Genomic DNA, 19,093 nt, shown 5'->3' with positions numbered 1-19,093 from the left:
GTGCTGAGTTCAAGTCTTGGTCCAGCACACAGTTTTAATCTTCCAGGAAGTTTCATGTGCAACTCAGTTTGCTCTGTTTAATTATGAAATACAGAAGTTTGTAAACAGTAAAGGTCATGTTCATATCATATATTTATTGACTTTCAGAAGGTCTTTATTACAGTTCTGCACCAATGTCCAGTAAATATAATACATGCATACTAAATATTGTGTCATTAGAAACATGTCAGAAAATGTAACACTACTTACAGATGACCAACATTTTATGCAAAGGTTGGCAGCTAATTCTAAATATAAGTAAATGTAACACAGTTCATTTAACTAGACAGAAAGATCCAATAGCACTGAAGTAAGTGTTCAGTGACCAATGACTGGAACTTATCACAAGTTTGAAGTATTTAGAAGTACCTATCATCAATAATTAAGGTGGAATTACCATACAAATCTATCAATGGGGAAGGAAGGTGCCACTATCATTTACTGAATGAATCATAAGGAGGAAATTAGTGTTTAGTGTCCTGTTGACAATGAGGTCATTAGAGACAAAGCACAAGTTTGGAGTAGAGAAGGACTGAGAAGTAAATCAGCTGTGCCCTTTCAAAAGGACCATCCTGGCATTTGTCTGAAGCGATTTAGGGAAATCACAGAAAACCTAAATCAGGATGGCCAGATGCAGGTTTGAACCATCATCCTCCTGAATGTGAGTCCAGTGTACTAACTACTGTGCCACCTCACTTGGTAAAGAATCCTAAGGATGTGTAATTTCATGCACAAGAGATCACTTACAAAGTCCCCACTTCATTCATTCTTGAGTACTCTCCTTCTGTGTGTGTGTGTGTGTGTGTGTGTGTGTGTGTGTGTGTGTGTGTGTGTGTGTGTTTTAGAAGAAGGCCTGTTCACAGCCTTAAAAGCATTTTAAATAAAGACAAGTAGAATGCTCTCATAGATTTAAGGGCCACATAAAGTGAGGAAGTGTAGGGCATTAATAAGTCATTCAAAGGAGACAAGAGTAAAACAAAGGTGACTGCTTGCAGTTTTCTTGAAAACCATTATTCATGAAAGTCACAGTATTCCACATCCACAATGTGCGAGAGTCTTTATGTTTCAATCAGTCCATTAATTTTTACTGTTATCACCAGTGTTTCTTCAGTTTATGACTAAAAGATTGACCAGCTGTGATAGATAAGAATTTCATGTTACTATTGTACTAGACTGTACTATACTGTAATATTATTTTACCAACAAGAGTGAAACCTATGAGTTTTAGTCTTTACTACTGCCAAGAGTCATAATATGACAGGAGCTGTGGTATTGCTTTACTGTTATATTTCCTTTTCTGTTGTATGATTATGGTTGTCAGTTGAATTTTTCTACATGGTGTTCACACCTAGTCAACTGTGCAGGGAACTTACCTTTCATCCTATTGGTACTGTACCATTTCATCATTCGCAAAGTTACCAATATCCCATAATTACTGAAATAAGATAGTTAGTGTTGATGACATCATTATCATCTCATTTTTTCTCTATATATATGATCTCACACTAGATACTTGTAGCTAGAATATAGGGTTGATTGTTTGGAGAAAAAAAAGTAAGTCACTTTGCCTGATATTTTCTTGATATTATACACCATGTAGGCCTATATATTATATAAGTATAATGAAATGCATTATCAGTGTATGTGTCACATACATACATTTTGCTGTTTTTCATCATAAAACTTATAGATGACAACTTTCAAATGTGAATACATAGTGGTAATTTATGCTTACTGCACTCACATTGATACAGATCTGACACAGCTTAAGTCTAACTTTATTCACAAAGAAGCTCATTACAAATTTTATCTATGTAGAAAAAGACAGATTGGCACGTAATGTAAAGAAGACATGCCAAGATGCAGATGGGCACAATTAAAAGCCACTTACATACAGCTTTCCGCCACAGCATTCTTCAGTAAAAGAGAGACACACACATCTAGGCCCAAGATGCTGGAGCAAGTGGTGTGCATGAGGTTTGCTTGCTGCTTGCTTTGTGTGTGTGTGTGTGTGTGTGTGTGTGTGTGTGTGTGTGTGTGTCTTTTACTGATGAAGGCTGCAGCTGAAAGCTATATGTAAGAAGTGTCTTTTAATTGTGCCTGTCTGTAACTTGATGTGTCTTCTTTACGGTAAGTAGCAATCTGTCTTTTCCTGCATTGTTGATATTCCTATCTGGAGTTTCCATCATTTCATTACAAATTTTAGTATTTTCACTAGGTGCCTGTAACATTTTAGTGTTAGTAAAAAAAAGGGGTGGGGGGCAATATTGGTTATAATGTACATTGAAGTAAGTGATTTTGTTTACGGTGCTCTTATGAAGAGAGAAAAACTGTGATGTTATTGTTCTTCAAGTTATGAGATTTGTGATTAAAGTTCTTAGTCAAAGTTAAATGCCGCAGATAGAAGAATCCATATTTATATCAAAATTAAAATGTCAATTTTTTGTTTAAAGTAAGGCCATTTTATACGTAATGGAAAATGTTTGATAGCATATGTAGTGAATTGATTTTAACAACTTTTTGGCTGAATATCTGAGTGTCAGATCTGTAACCACAACATACACCGATGAAACAATCAGGTAACCACATGAGACATTCCTGATTTCAGCTTTAAATTTAAAATATATGACAAGGCTGACTTTTAAAAACTTTTCTCAAATTAGTGATCCGTTCTTTAAGCTAACCATCTGGCCACACAATGCTCTCAATCCATGGAATAAAAGAAGAGAGACGTGTATATATTCCTGGTGAATCTTCTCCAGCACAGTAACTCCCAAATGATGTCACTCCAATAACATGATATACACATTGATTTCCTTTGGTAGATATCTGAATTGGTCCACCAGAATCACCCTGTAAAACAAAAACTGTTTATAAATTTATCACAGTGATGGCATAATGATTCAAGAGAAAAAATTTGGAATGCATTTAATGTTATGTAATTGATTTGGTTCTGGTATTATTGAAACAAGGTTTGCTAACTTTCTTGGAAATCTTATGATGCAAAACATAGGATCTAATATGGTGAAATCATCTTTTCCATTTCAGGAAAAATACAGTTAAACTTGATGAACTGGCAGGGAATTCCGTACACAGCAATTCTCACTCTACACAATAGAGACTATTAACTTTCAGTTGAATACTTTGAATAGTGACTGATCAGCTTTGAAACATAAAACAAACTTGCTGCATAATGCATACAACAAAGCTTTGCTATCACTAACACAAAATGTCAAAATCAACATACTGATCAAAAGGCACAATGAAAAAGACTGCTTAAATATTGAAGCTAGTACCCCAATGGCCATATGTTTGCAAGTTGTTTTTGTGTGAATGAGTGTGCTTTTTATTCCAGAAGGAGGACTTTTCAGAAAGCTTTTTAGTTTAAGAGTCTACTTCTTTGTGCCTGCTTGCAACTCAACACCTCCTCGGTCTGATGAGTAGCAGTCTATTCCTTCAATATTATTGTTTTTCGTTCAGGAATTTCCATTGTCAGACTAATAGAAATGCTTACTGATACATTCACTACGTAAAAAAAAAAAAAAAAAAAAAAAAAAAAAAAAAAAAAAAAAAAAGGGGGCAACTGTACTGTTACTATTAATTACTAAGGTACCTCACTTCCACCAGATACACACGAGCTCCCTCCCTTGGCAGTAGTGTTATTAAATGGACAATTAGAACACAAAATTAATGACTGTCAGGCTGTTTTTCAAAATGGATGAGCTGATGTGAAACAAATGAGGAATCTGAAAGCATTACTGAACGACAGAAATAAGAAATACATAGTTGTTTTTTACATTATGAAAGCTTGTGGTCTTTGTAATATGTGTGAACTTTATGAAATACATGTAGATACATAAATGAGTACTAAGGCACTGCTAATAATAAAATGTGTTGTCAAAAGAATCATTGCAAGAGTTAAATTCACGGATGAGATTTTGGGATCACTTGAAATGAAAATAAGCTTAAAATGAGAGTGTGGTCTACCTCCATTCCTTTTGAACAGTTTCCTTGTTAAAGCCATCAAAGACTCATGAAAAAACACTTGAAGAATAAGGAATTACAGGCAACATTACAGGTTGCAGGTAGGAGAGCACTCCTGTCAGTTGATTATTATAAATTGGTAATCATGCATAATTATCAAAACATGCTCGATTGTTCATTGTAGGTTAATGTGTTCAAGGTGATAGCTTTGAAAACAGACCTACAAATCTCGTTAGGGAAGACAAGGTGTATCACAAGTAATAAGAAATCCCTGAAACCCATGTTAACGTTTGGAGTAACTGTCAAGGTTGGTCAGTATCTTCATAATACTATTCAAAGCTGGCACTCTATCTAATGAAAAATCCCTTTAATAAGTAGTAAGCACCACATATATATGGCAGAATACTAAGCAGTATATAAGAGCAAAGCATTAACATCTTTGGAGACACCTCAAGAATTAGCCACAGTAATCATTTATCATTTAGCAACAACCCCAGCAGAAAAAGCAAATCATATGGAACATGGTTTATTATTGTCAAAAAAATATCTGCAATGTATTACAGTTGTAGAACTTTAAGAAAACACATACACTATGTGATAAAAAGTATCTTGACACCTGGCTCAAAATGACTTACAAGTTCGTGGCGCACTCCATCGGTAATTCTGGATTTTAATATGGTGTTGGCCCACCCTTAGCCTTGACGACAGCTTCCACTCTTGAAGACATATGTTCAATCAGATGCTGCAAGGTTTCTTGGGGAATGACAACCCATTCTTCATGGACTGCTACACTGACGAGCGATATCGATGCAGGTCGGTGTGCCAAAACATCCCAAAGGCGTTCTATAGGATTCAGGACAGGATTCTGTGCAGGCCAGTCCATTACAGGCACGTTATTGTCATGTAACCATGCTGTCACAGGCCGTGGATTATGAACAGGTGCTCAATCATGTTGAAAGATGCAATCACCATCCCTGAATTGCTCTTCAACAGTGGGAACCAAGAAGGTCCTTAAAACATCAATGTATGCCTGTGCTGTGATAGTGCCATGCAAAGTACCAAGGAGTGCAAGCCTTCTCCATGAAAAACTCGACCACACCATAACACTACCGCCTCCAAATTTTACTGCTGGCACTAAACACACTGGCAGATGACATTCACCGAGCATTCACCATACCCACACCCTGCCATTGGATCGCCACATTGTGTACTGTGATTTGTCACTCCACACAACGGTTTTCCGCTGATCTATTGTCGGTTGTTTACATTCCTTACACCAAGTGAGGTATCATTTGGCATTTACCAGCATGACATGTGGCTTATGAGCAGCTGCTTGACCATGAAATTAAAGTTTTCTCACCTCCCACCTAACTGTCATAGTACTTGCAGTGGATCCTGATTCAGTTTGAAATTCCTGTGTGGTGGTCTGGATGGATGTCTGCCTAGTACACAACTGTCGGTGGTCTCTATCAGTCAACAGATGAGGTCAGCCTGTATGCTTTTGTGCTGTACATGTCCCTTCACATTTCCACATCACTATCACATAAGAAAGAGTGGACCTAGAGATGTCTAGGAGACCACATTCGAAGTCCACAAGTTTCACGGAGTGCCCCATCTGCTCTTTCACCATGTCTAATGACTTCTGAGGTCACTGATATGGAGTACCTGGCAGGAGGTGGCAACACAATGCACCTAAAATGAAAAACATTTGTTTTTGGGGGTGTCTGGATACTTTTGATCACATAATGTATGTACACTGTTGGCCACTAATATTGCAACACCAGGAATGGTAGGAAACACTAATAATTTACTTATTGTGCATATACAGGATAGTAGTAAGAATATATTATTGAATTTGTAGGTGATTTGAGGGCACAGAGTGTGTAAAATTTAGTATAGAGCGCTGCCAAATCTGGTAGAAACAATAGCACTAACTTGACTAGAAAATGACTCAAATTCATCCTACATGACAGATACAGGTACATCTTTCCACGATGTTTCAACTTTATTCCAGACTTGATCAGTCTTACTGGCTGGCAAATGATGGCATTCCTATCTCATCGTAACCTATGACCAAACTTTTTGGTGGGCGAGAGGTCTGGAGAATGTGACAGCCATGGTAATAACCACCCCCCCCCCCCCCCACACACACACAGAGATATATATATATAAAAACAAAGATGATGTGACTTACCAAATGAAAGTGCTGGCAGGTCGACAGACACACAAACGGACACAAACATACACACAAAATTCAAGCTTTCGCAACAAACTGTTGCGACATATTTAAATATGTCTGCTTGTGTCTGTATATGTGTGGATGGATATGTGTGTGTGTGTGTGTGCGCGCGAGTGTATACCCGTCCTTTTTTCCCCCTAAGGTAAGTCTTTCCGCTCCCGGGATTGGAATGACTCCTTACCCTCTCCCCTAAAACCCACATCCTTTCGTCTTTCCCTCTCCTTCCCTCTTTCCTGATGAGGCAACAGTTTGTTGCGAAAGCTTGAATTTTGTGTGTGTGTTTGTGTGTCTATCGACCTGCCAGCACTTTCGTTCGATAAGTCACATCATCTTTGTTTTTATATATATATATATATATATATATATATATATATATATATATATATATATATATATATATATATATATATATATATCAAACAAAAGCGCTGGCAGGTCGATAGACACACAAAAAAACACAAACATACACACAAAATTCTAGCTTTCGCAACCAATGGTTGCCTCGTCAGGAAAGAGGGAAGGAGAAGGAAAGACAAAAGGATATGGGTTTTAAGGGAGAGGGTAAGGAGTCATTCCAATCCCGGGAGCGGAAAGACTTACCTTAGGGGGAAAAAAGGACAGGTATACACTCGCACACACACACATATCCATCCACACATACACAGACACAAGCAGACATTTGTAAAGGCAAAGAGTTTGGGCATTTATTGGGCAGAGATGTCAGTCGGGGCGGATCTACAGAGGCAAAGATGAAGCTGAAAGACAGGTGAGGTATGAGCGGCGGCAAATTGAAATTAGAAATTAGCGGAGATTGAGGCCTGGCGGATAGCGAGAAGAAAGGATATGCTGAAGGGCAAGTTCCCATCTCCGGAGTTCTGACAGGTTGGTGTTAGTGGGAAGTATCCAGATAACCCGGACGGTGTAACACTGTGCCAAGATGTGCTGGCCGTGCACCAAGGCATGTTTAGCCACAGGGTGATCCTCATTACCAACAAACACTGTCTGCCTGTGTCCATTCATGCGAATGGACAGTTTGTTGCTGGTCATTCCCACATAGAACGCTTCACAGTGTAGGCAGGTCAGTTGGTAAATCACGTGGGTGCTTTCACACGTGGCTCTGCCTTTGATCGTGTACACCTTCCGGGTTACAGGACTGGAATAGGTGGTGGTGGGAGGGTGCATGGGACAGGTTTTACACCGGGGGCGGTTACAGGGGTAGGAGCCAGAGGGTAGGGAAGGTGGTTTGGGGATTTCATAGGGATGAACTAAGAGGTTGCGAAGGTTAGGTGGACGGCGGAAAGACACTCTTGGTGGAGTGGGGAGGATTTCATGAAGGATGGATCTCATTTCAGGGCAGGATTTGAGGAAGTCGTATCCCTGCTGGAGAGCCACATTCAGAATCTGATCCAGTCCCGGAAAGTATCCTGTCACAAGTGGGGCACTTTTGGGGTTCTTCTGTGGAAGGTTCCGGGTTTGAGGAGATGAGGATGTGGCTCTGGTTATTTGCTTCTGTACCAGGTCGGGAGGGTAGTTACGGGATGCAAAAGCTGTTTTCAGGTTGTTGGTGTAATGGTTCAAGGATTCCGGACTGGAGCAGATTCGTTTGCCACGAAGACCTAGGCTGTAGGGAAGGGACCGTTTGATGTGGAATGGGTGGCAGCTGTCATAATGGAGGTACTGTTGCTTGTTGGTGGGTTTAATGTGGACGGACGTGTGAAGCTGGTCATTGGACAGGTGGAGGTCAACGTCAAGGAAAGTGGCATGGGATTTGGAGTAGGACCAGGTGAATCTGATGGAACCAAAGGAGTTGAGGTTGGAGAGGAAATTCTGGAGTTCTTCTTCACTGTGAGTCCAGATCACGAAAATGTCATCAATAAATCTGTACCAAACTTCGGGTTGGCAGGCCTGGGTAACCAGGAAGGCTTCCTCTAAGCGACCCATGAATAGGTTGGCATACGAGGGGGCCATCCTGGTACCCATGGCTGTTCCCTTTAATTGTTGGTATGTCTGGCCTTCAAAAGTGAAGAAGTTGTGGGTTAGGATGAAGCTGGCTAAGGTAATGAGGAAAGAGGTTTTAGGTAGGGCGGCAGGTGATCGGCGTGAAAGGAAGTGCTCCATCGCAGCGAGGCCCTGGACATGCGGAATATTTGTGTATAAGGAAGTGGCATCAATGGTTACAAGGATGGTTTCCTTTCCTGTCGTCTTATTTCCTCCTTCTGTTTTTGCCATCACTTTCTATTCACCTTCTCCTTTTTTACCGTAATCCAGTATACAATTTTATCCCGTCGATATACACTCAATAATACGTAATAATACGTAAATCACTTCCAAACCATAACCAAAAAAATTTTTTTCCGCTTTGCTGCTATAAAATCCACCGTTTCCAGTCCACAAACAGTTCCTTTCAGCTATTAAACAACCCTTTCGGCAGTTTTAATAACTTTTGCTTTATTTCCATTTCCGTTTTTCTCACATCACCGATCATTTTTAGCCGCTTCCCACAGGTTTTAACGTCATTATTTCTTCATCAAACAATTGTTAGCTTCATTTCCATAATCTGCCACCACCAAACCACTCCTTTTAATACATCCTCACGTAGTTTTTTCGAAATTTTCCCGAATTTCTCCACCCTTCAACGTGTTTTGGCGGCAACACAACCACCTAACCTTTATGCACATCATTATCTACCTACACAAGTTCACCACAGGATCAACATAGCCCAGCCCTAACCAACCCTTTTTCGCCTTTTTTCACACCAGATCTCCATTTGCTTTCTAATTTTACCTTTATCTCTCCCCATATATTTTTTCATATTTATTCTCATTTTCATTTCAGCCTCGTGTTCCACTTTCCACCTTCTAGTACCATGTCACCCTCACAACACCTTCACAACGACCCCATTAAGTTTTATTTACATTCCCTCCGCAAACATGCCTTCGCCCTAGCCAGATTACACTCCCATATTTTATTTTCTCAGGCTTGTCTGACATTTGGCATCACCCCCAAAGGCCTTACACTTAAAGTTCCCATCTCTGGCTGCAACCCTTCTTTCCATCAGTCCCTATACCAGTTCCAAACCAAACAATCCATTGCCCTCACCCACCTAATCCTTCACCTACACATCCACTCAGCCAATCAACACGCCCATCAACTCCTATCCTTTATAAAAATCCTCAATCTTTCCTCTCCCACATCCACACCTGTTGTTCAGAGCATCCTCCTACAGGCCAACCGCAAATTAGAGCAGCATGCCACCCTCCACCTTAAAAAACTATCCAATCTCCTGGTTTCCCACCTCCGGAAAGGCAACTCACTCACCCTTCACAACCTTTCCAGCAAACCTCAACCTCCTCTCATTGCACACAAACCCAGTCTCTCCCATCTACTCAATCTCCCACTTCCAGCTCCACTCCCTCCAAAACCTCAAAATTCCAATCAACGCAATCTGGAACCACAACACCCCAATTCAGTAGTTAACCTTTCCTCCAAACCTCTCTCCCAATCCGAAACCTCTGTCCTATCCAAAGGCCTCACCTTCAGCCCCACTCCCAGATTTAACCAAACAGCCCTCGTCAAAGATTTACTGTCCTACACCCGTACTCTCTGCTGGAAATATCACTTTGCCACGAAGAAAAATGATCCTAATCCTACTCCTAAGGATCCAACTCCCCAAGACACTATCCAAATTGAACCATGCCTGGAACAGTTCCGTCCTCCGTCACAGCGGGACCCACCTCCTCTTCCTCAAAATCACCCTCTCCTAACCTTCCAGGAATTTCTGACTTCCAGCCTTGCCTCTCAATCCTTTTTAAAAAACCTTAATCCTACTCCCAACATCACCACTGCTGAAGCCCAGGCTATCCGTGATCTGAAGGCTGACCGATCCATCGTCATTCTTCCGGCGGACAAGGGTTCCACAACTGTGGTACTTGATCGTCGGGAGTATGTGGCTGAGGGACTGCGTCAGCTTTCAGACAACACTACTTACAAAGTTTGCCAAGGCAATCCCATTCCTGATGTCCAGGCGGAGCTTCAAGGAATCCTCAGAACCTTAGGCCCCCTACAAAACCTTTCACCCGACTCCATCAACCTCCTGACCCCACCAACACCCCGCAACCCTACCTTCTACCTTCTTCCCAAAATTCACAAACCCAATCATCCCGGCCGTCCCATTGTAGCTGGTTACCAAGCCCCCACCGAACGCATCTCTGCCTACGTAGATCAACACCTTCAACCCATTACATGCAGTCTCCCATCCTTCATCAAAGACACCAACCACTTTCTAAAACGCCTGGAATCCCTACCCAGTCTGTTACCCCCGGAAACCATCCTTGTAACCATTGATGCCACTTCCTTATACACAAATATTCCGCATGTCCAGGGCCTCGCTGCGATGGAGCACTTCCTTTCACGCCGATCACCTGCCGCCCTACCTAAAACCTCTTTCCTCATTACCTTAGCCAGCTTCATCCTAACCCACAACTTCTTCACTTTTGAAGGCCAGACATACCAACAATTAAAGGGAACAGCCATGGGTACCAGGATGGCCCCCTCGTATGCCAACCTATTCATGGGTCGCTTAGAGGAAGCCTTCCTGGTTACCCAGGCCTGCCAACCCGAAGTTTGGTACAGATTTATTGATGACATTTTCGTGATCTGGACTCACAGTGAAGAAGAACTCCAGAATTTCCTCTCCAACCTCAACTCCTTTGGTTCCATCAGATTCACCTGGTCCTACTCCAAATCCCATGCCACTTTCCTTGACGTTGACCTCCACCTGTCCAATGACCAGCTTCACACGTCCGTCCACATTAAACCCACCAACAAGCAACAGTACCTCCATTATGACAGCTGCCACCCATTCCACATCAAACGGTCCCTTCCCTACAGCCTAGGTCTTCGTGGCAAACGAATCTGCTCCAGTCCGGAATCCTTGAACCATTACACCAACAACCTGAAAACAGCTTTTGCATCCCGTAACTACCCTCCCGACCTGGTACAGAAGCAAATAACCAGAGCCACATCCTCATCTCCTCAAACCCGGAACCTTCCACAGAAGAACCCCAAAAGTGCCCCACTTGTGACAGGATACTTTCCGGGACTGGATCAGATTCTGAATGTGGCTCTCCAGCAGGGATACGACTTCCTCAAATCCTGCCCTGAAATGAGATCCATCCTTCATGAAATCCTCCCCACTCCACCAAGAGTGTCTTTCCGCCGTCCACCTAACCTTCGCAACCTCTTAGTTCATCCCTATGAAATCCCCAAACCACCTTCCCTACCCTCTGGCTCCTACCCCTGTAACCGCCCCCGGTGTAAAACCTGTCCCATGCACCCTCCCACCACCACCTATTCCAGTCCTGTAACCCGGAAGGTGTACACGATCAAAGGCAGAGCCACGTGTGAAAGCACCCACGTGATTTACCAACTGACCTGCCTACACTGTGAAGCGTTCTATGTGGGAATGACCAGCAACAAACTGTCCATTCGCATGAATGGACACAGGCAGACAGTGTTTGTTGGTAATGAGGATCACCCTGTGGCTAAACATGCCTTGGTGCACGGCCAGCACATCTTGGCACAGTGTTACACCGTCCGGGTTATCTGGATACTTCCCACTAACACCAACCTGTCAGAACTCCGGAGATGGGAACTTGCCCTTCAGCATATCCTTTCTTCTCGCTATCCGCCAGGCCTCAATCTCCGCTAATTTCTAATTTCAATTTGCCGCCGCTCATACCTCACCTGTCTTTCAGCTTCATCTTTGCCTCTGTACATCCGCCCCGACTGACATCTCTGCCCAATAAATGCCCAAACTCTTTGCCTTTACAAATGTCTGCTTGTGTCTGTGTATGTGTGGATGGATATGTGTGTGTGTGCGAGTGTATACCTGTCCTTTTTTCCCCCTAAGGTAAGTCTTTCCGCTCCCGGGATTGGAATGACTCCTTACCCTCTCCCTTAAAACCCATATCCTTTTGTCTTTCCTTCTCCTTCCCTCTTTCCTGACGAGGCAACCATTGGTTGCGAAAGCTAGAATTTTGTGTGTATGTTTGTGTTTTTTTGTGTGTCTATCGACCTGCCAGCGCTTTTGTTTGGTAAGTTTCATCATCTTTCTTTTTAGATATATTTTTCCCACGTGGAATGTTTCCCTCTATTTTTTTTATATATATATATATATATATATATATATATATATATATGATATCAATATAATAGAAGGAAACATTCCACGTGGGAAAAATTATATATAAAAACAAAGATGAGGTGACTTACCGAACAAAAGCGCTGGCAGGTCGATAGACACACATACAAACACAAACATACACACAAAATTCAAGCTTTCGCAACAAACTGTTGCCTCATCAGGAAAGAGGGAAGGAGAGGGGAAGACGAAAGGAAGTGGGTTTTAAGGGAGAGGGTAAGGAGTCATTCCAATCCCGGGAGCGGAAAGACTTACCTTAGGGGGAAAAAAGGACAGGTATACACTCGCACACACGCACATATCCATCCACACATACAGACACAAGCAGACATATTTAAAGACAAAGAGTTTGGGCAGAGATGTCAGTCGAGGCAGAAGTGTAGCGGAGATCTCCGCTAATTTCAAGTTGCCGCCACTCATACCTCACCTGTCTTTCAACAACTTCTTTGCCTCTACACTTCTGCCTCGACTGACATCTCTGCCCAAACTCTTTGTCTTTAAATATGTCTGCTTGTGTCTGTATGTGTGGATGGATATGTGCGTGTGTGCGAGTGTATACCTGTCCTTTTTTCCCCCTAAGGTAAGTCTTTCCGCTCCCGGGATTGGAATGACTCCTTACCCTCTCCCTTAAAACCCACTTCCTTTCGTCTTCCCCTCTCCTTCCCTCTTTCCTGATGAGGCAACAGTTTGTTGCGAAAGCTTGAATTTTGTGTGTATGTTTGTGTTTGTTTGTGTGTCTATCGACCTGCCAGCGCTTTTGTTCGGTAAGTCACCTCATCTTTGTTTTTATATATATATATACACACACACACACACACACACACTGTATCCATGTATGTCAGGACAGCACAGACAAAATTAAATCTTACATTAATTTTGTTGAAAGATAAGGCCAGAGAGAACTTGAAGGTAGGGCACAGTCACAGACTTTAACACTTAAGAAATTTAACAACTGTTGTCTGAATTACTAACTGTGTGAACTAGAAGTGATCATGTACATCTACATCCATACCCTGCAAGCCACCTTAGGTGTGAAGTGGAGTTTGCCATATGTACTGGTGTCAGCTCCCCCTTTCCCTGCTTCAATCACATATGGTTCACAGGAAGAACAATTAATTGCTGGTAAGCTTCCATGTGGGCTTGAATCTGTCTAATTTTATCTTAAACATCGACGTCTATAGCTACTTGATTATTCTGAAATTCACAATTGCATGCCTACCAGAGAGTTTGTTGAACCATCTTCAAGCTATTTCATTATCATTCTACTCTTGAACAGCACATGGGAAAAATTAACACATCTTTCCAAGTGAGCTTTGATTTCTCTTATTTAATTATGATGATCATTTCTCCCTACGCAGGTGAGTGACAGAAAAGTAATTTCACACTCTAAGGAGAAAGTTGGCGACTGAAATTTCACAAGAAGATCCTGCTGCAATGAAAGACACCTTTGTCTTAATAATTGCCACTCCGCTTTGTATATAACATCCATGGCACACACTCCATTATATTGTGGTAATACAAAAACAGAAGGTGGCAGACAATTGTAAAGTAATTAAACTCTGCAGTAGACCTGATGCATTTTCTAACAAGTCTGCCAATAAATCACAGTCTTTGGTTTGATTTCCACACAACATTATTTGTGTGATGTTTTCAGTTTAAGTTATTCATATATGTAATCCTGAAGTATTTATATTTGTGTGATTTATCATTCAACTGAAGTGTAGTGGAATCCTTCTAGTACTCATGTGAATGAATTTTCATTATTTAGTCAGTTGCCACTTTTTGCACTGTACACACAGCTTATCTGTAACATTCTGCAATTGGTTTTGATCATCTGATGACCATAAGAGATGGTAAATGACAGCATTGTATACAAACAATATAAGAAGGCAGCTCAGACTACATCCTTAATCACTTATATATATCAGGAGGAGCAGAGGGCCTGTAACATTTCCTTGCGAAACAGAAGACATTACTTCTGTTTTATTTGATTTTCCATCAATTACTGCATATTGTGACCTTTCTGACAGGAAATCCTGAATACTGTCTCACAGCTGAGATGACATTCCACAGGCAAGCAATCTGATTAGAAATCATTTGTGAGGAATGCTGTCAAAAGCCTTCTGGAAATCTAAAAATATGGAACCCACTTGACATCCCATTTTGATATTACTCATTGCTTCATAAGAATAAAAGGCTAGTTATGTTCCACAGGAACAATATTTTCTGAATCTGTGTTGGCTATTCGTTAATAAATAATTTTCTTCAAGGTAATTCATAATGTTTGAACACAGAATGTGTTCCAAAATTGGGTATTGGTGTAATTTGTGCAACTTCCCAGTTTTTAGGAACAGATTTTTCAACTAGTGAGCCAATGTATATGACTGTCAACTATGGAGCTATTGTATCAGCATATTCTAAAGGGACCTGACAGGTATACAATTGGGACCAGAGGCCTTGCCTTTATTAAATGATTTAAGCTGCTTCGCTACACCTAGGGTCCAACTTCCAAGTTACTCATGCTGGCAGTTGTTTTTTATTCAAATTCTGGAATACTTACTTCATCTTCCTTGGTGAAGGAATTTCAGAAAACTGTTTAGTAACTCTGTTTTAGTGGCACTGTAATCGGTCCTTGTCGTTGTGTAGTGAAGGTACTGATTGCACCTTGCTGCTGGTATAAATACGACCAGAATCTCTTTGGGTTGCCTGCTAGACGTCGAGATGGAGTTTCATTATGGAAACTATTAAAAGCATCTTGCATTTGGAACTTCTGTACAACTTCACAAATCTTGACAGTTTTACATTCTTATAAATTTGACATGTTTTTCCCACTGCTATTGCAATAGTGTTGCGAGCTGTTTTGTGTACCATGGAGAATCAGTACCATCTCTTATTAATTTATTCTGTATATATCTCTCAATTGCTATTGATACTATTTCTATGAATTTAAGCCACATCTGGTCTACACTTATGTAGTCAGATTGGAAGCAGTTGAGATTGTGTTTTAGAAAGTCATCAAGTAAATTTTTATCTGTGGTACTTTTTGATTTACTCGGTCTCCCTAGGTCACTAATCCCTATATCCATCATGATGCTCCCTATTTGTTCAGAATTATTCATTGAAAGAGGGCAAGTATGTTATCAGAACAATTTACTGTCCATGTGGGCACCTACACAGAAGAGCCCAAGAAACTGGTACACCTGTCTAATATCGTCTAGGGCCCCCCAGAGCACACATAAGTGCCCCAACACAACATGGCATGGATTTGACTAATGTGTCAAGTAGTGCTGGAGGGAACTGACACCATTAATCCTGGAAGACTATACATTAATCCGTAAGATTACGATCGGGTGGAGATCTCTTCTCAAGAGCACGTTGCAAGACATTCCAGATATGCTCAATTATGTTTTTGTCTGGGGAGTTTGGTGGCCAGTGGAAGTGTCTGAACTCAGAAGAGAGTTCCTGGAGCCACTCTGTAGCAATCAGGATGTGTGGGGTGTCGCATTGTCCTGCTGGAACTGCCCAAGTCAGTCAGAATGCACAGTGGACATGAATCGTTGCAGGTGATGGCACAGGGTGCTTACGTACATGTCACCTATCAGAGTCATATTTAGATGTATCCTAGCATGCAGCGTCCATGGATTCCTGCTTTTCATGGTACACTCGTGAAATGGTTGTACAGGAAAATCTCCCCGCTTCATCACTACCTCAGAAATGCTGTGTCCAATTACTCATGCACCGACTATATCATGACATTAAAACTCACTTATACCTTGATAACCTGCCATTGCAGCAGCAGTAAACAGATCTAACAACTGCACCAGACACGTGTTGGTGTTCTGCCTGTTTACATATCTCTGTATTTGAATATGCATGCCTATACCAACCCAACTTCTTTGGCACTTCAGTGTACACTAATTGTTCAACATAATTTTCTGAAAAGCATTTGGTACAATTTTGGATGATGATTTATGCCTATCACCAGTTTTAAACACATATTTTAGCCATTCAGGGTAGACTGAAATTGCCACAAACTATATTTGTGTGAGTGGGGTACCTATTTGATATGACACTATAGTTTTCCTTGAATTGTTCAGCAACAGTATCATCTGCGTCAGCAAGTTGGTAAAAGGAACCTATTATTAATTTATTCTGGTTGTGAAGTTACAGAATATGTTAATGAAAAGACCCAATATTACAGTACAACTAACAATGTAATAGTGGTTGCTAGATCAAATGTTAGTTACAATGAAGAGGAACCATACCTGTTCTGAAAAGCTGTTAATGAAATAATACAAACCAAAATTCAGACAAAATTGATATTGTGTACAATCCCATACAGATATGAAATTCCAATCAAAAACCACTCTATTTATAAATTAAACAGCCAAATAATTAAAGCAGCAGCTAAGCATGATTATGTTACAGTAACTGACATAAACACCTTCCTAAGCAGAAATGATTATACAAGGCATGGCTGCAAATGACCCCTGCGAGAGTCACTAGAATTGATTAGTCAGAAGTTTGACGAGAAGACCACTGAACTTTTTAGGCATGTCTTGACTTCCACGTATTTTCTTTTTAATGGAGAATACTACGAACAAACGGAGGGAGTCGCCATGGGTAGCCCACTCTCACCGGTGGTAGCGAATTTGTACATGGAGAACTTCGACGAGAAAGCCCTGTCGTCATCCGTATGGAAACCTACTTGCTTTTTCCGTTACGTGGACGACACTTTCGTCATCTGGCCACATGGTATGGATAAACTCCTTGACTTCCTTACACATCTAAACTCCATACACCCCAACATCAAATTCACTATGGAGACTGAAACGGAGGGCAAATTACCTTTCCTTGACGTCCTGGTCAAGAGAAGGGCTGACGGCACCCTAGGTCATGGGATGTATCGGAAGACAACGCACACTGATCTGTATTTGCACGCAGACAGCTTCCACCACCCTTCACAGAGGAATGGGGTACTTAAAACTCAAGTACATAGGGCGCGCACTATCTCTGACGCAGAGTCTACCCCAGGAATTGGAACATCTGAGAACTGTATTTCGAAAAAATGGGTACTCAGAGTGGCAGATTCAATGTGCTCTCCGCCCAACCACTGCAGCACAACCTGTTGAGATGGATGAAGTCACAAGGGAGGAGGTAGGCACTGCATTTATTCCATACACAGGCACACTCTCGGGGAAAATCGCCCGCATTCTGAAGAAACACCGGGTTGGAACTGTGTTTTGTCCTCCAAATAAAACTCGTGCACTGTTGGGGAGCGCCAAAGATGACCTCAGTTTGAGGAAGGCCGGCGTGTACCAGATTCAGTGTCAATGTGGCAAGTCGTATATTGGTCAGACAATGCGTACCGCCGAGGATCAATGCCGTGAACACCAGAGGCACACTCGACTGATGTATCCGAGCAAGTCGGTGATCGCTGAACATTGTTTGTCGGAAAATCACGCCATGGAGTATGACTGCACGAGGATTCTGGTAGAGACGTCGAGATACTGGGACAGTGTTGTTAGAGAGGCCATCGAAATTCGCACCAATGACGACCTCATAAACCGTGACTGTGGCTATAATCTTAGCAAGGCTTGGGAACCAGCGATTGGGTTAATCAAGAGTAAATCGAGCAAACGTAAAGTTGTGACGACCACGGCGGACAGAGCCATCACACCGACGTCATCTCAGACGCCGTCGCAATCTGTTCCACCGCGCAACCGTGGCGCGGGGCGCGGACGGCGGAGGGAGCGCGTCGTGGGCGGAGGGTATTTAAATCGGCCGCCGCCGCGACCGAACCCAGTTCCCTCTGAGCAGCCTTAGCGTACAGATCTCCGTGCCGGCACGGTCACAGGAGCTCAGTCTGTCAGTTCACCTGATGATGGCGACATGTATGATCGCCGAAATATTGTGCCCGTTGGACACTATAGACCGGCAGCACACCCGTGGATATTCTGATTATCAAATACGCCGGGAGAAACTCAAGAATCACAAGAAAGAAACAGCTTTGTGTGACAGAATGAATAAGTGAGATAGAGAAAAATTCATTGTCAATATATCTACAAAATCCAAAACAGCTATCCAACATTTATCTGACAATAATGATCTGATCTATGAGATCTCCACAGTAGAAATAATGAAACTAATCCAAAATCTGCCACCAAGAAGAAACAATGTCACTGCAAATTACACCAGTAGACAAAAGCAGTGATGAAGAGTGGCAACAAGTAGCTAGGCTTAATGAGACTGAACTGAACTGTGAGATACCCTCAACAGAAATGCAGACAGTGATTAAAAACATAAAATCCTCTGTGGAAGAGGAGTGTATGTCACTGAAACTAAGTGCACAAAACAAAACCAACAAATCTGATGAGTAGCAGCAAGCAGCAGTTACACTAAGGAAAAAATAAAACCTAAGTGACTAGTGCCCACCAAGAGCTTCAGTAAGAAAAAGAATGGCATTTCAACAATTGGTCAGTGATTTTGTGTGGCACAGCAACGAAGGAAAAAAAATTTAATTTAAATATCAGTGGCAAGAAATATGAACATGATAACCAAATAGAGACTAAGAACTTACTCATTGAGGGAAAAGATATAACACTCAGAATTCTGCATCAAAGTATGCA

At 41.7% G+C, this 19,093-nt stretch overlaps 1 protein-coding gene across 1 annotated transcript in view; it reads right to left on the bottom strand.

Moving 5' to 3' along the window:
• Nucleotides 1-2,585: 2,585 nt before the first annotated feature.
• LOC124593767 (serine protease snake-like) overlaps nucleotides 2,586-19,093 on the bottom strand; it is a 91,345-nt gene continuing 74,837 nt past the window's right edge. The window contains exon 7 of the mRNA XM_047132116.1: nucleotides 2,586-2,892. Within this exon, the coding sequence (XP_046988072.1) occupies nucleotides 2,719-2,892 (174 nt within the window). The 3' untranslated portion in view covers nucleotides 2,586-2,718. The remainder of the gene's footprint in view (nucleotides 2,893-19,093) is intronic.

Source organism: Schistocerca americana, chromosome 2 (genome assembly GCF_021461395.2).
Source record: "Schistocerca americana isolate TAMUIC-IGC-003095 chromosome 2, iqSchAmer2.1, whole genome shotgun sequence".
Classification (NCBI taxonomy): Eukaryota; Metazoa; Arthropoda; class Insecta; order Orthoptera; family Acrididae; genus Schistocerca; species Schistocerca americana.
The sequence above is the reverse complement of the archived record's forward strand: the minus strand, read 5'-3'. Positions and strand labels throughout refer to the sequence as shown.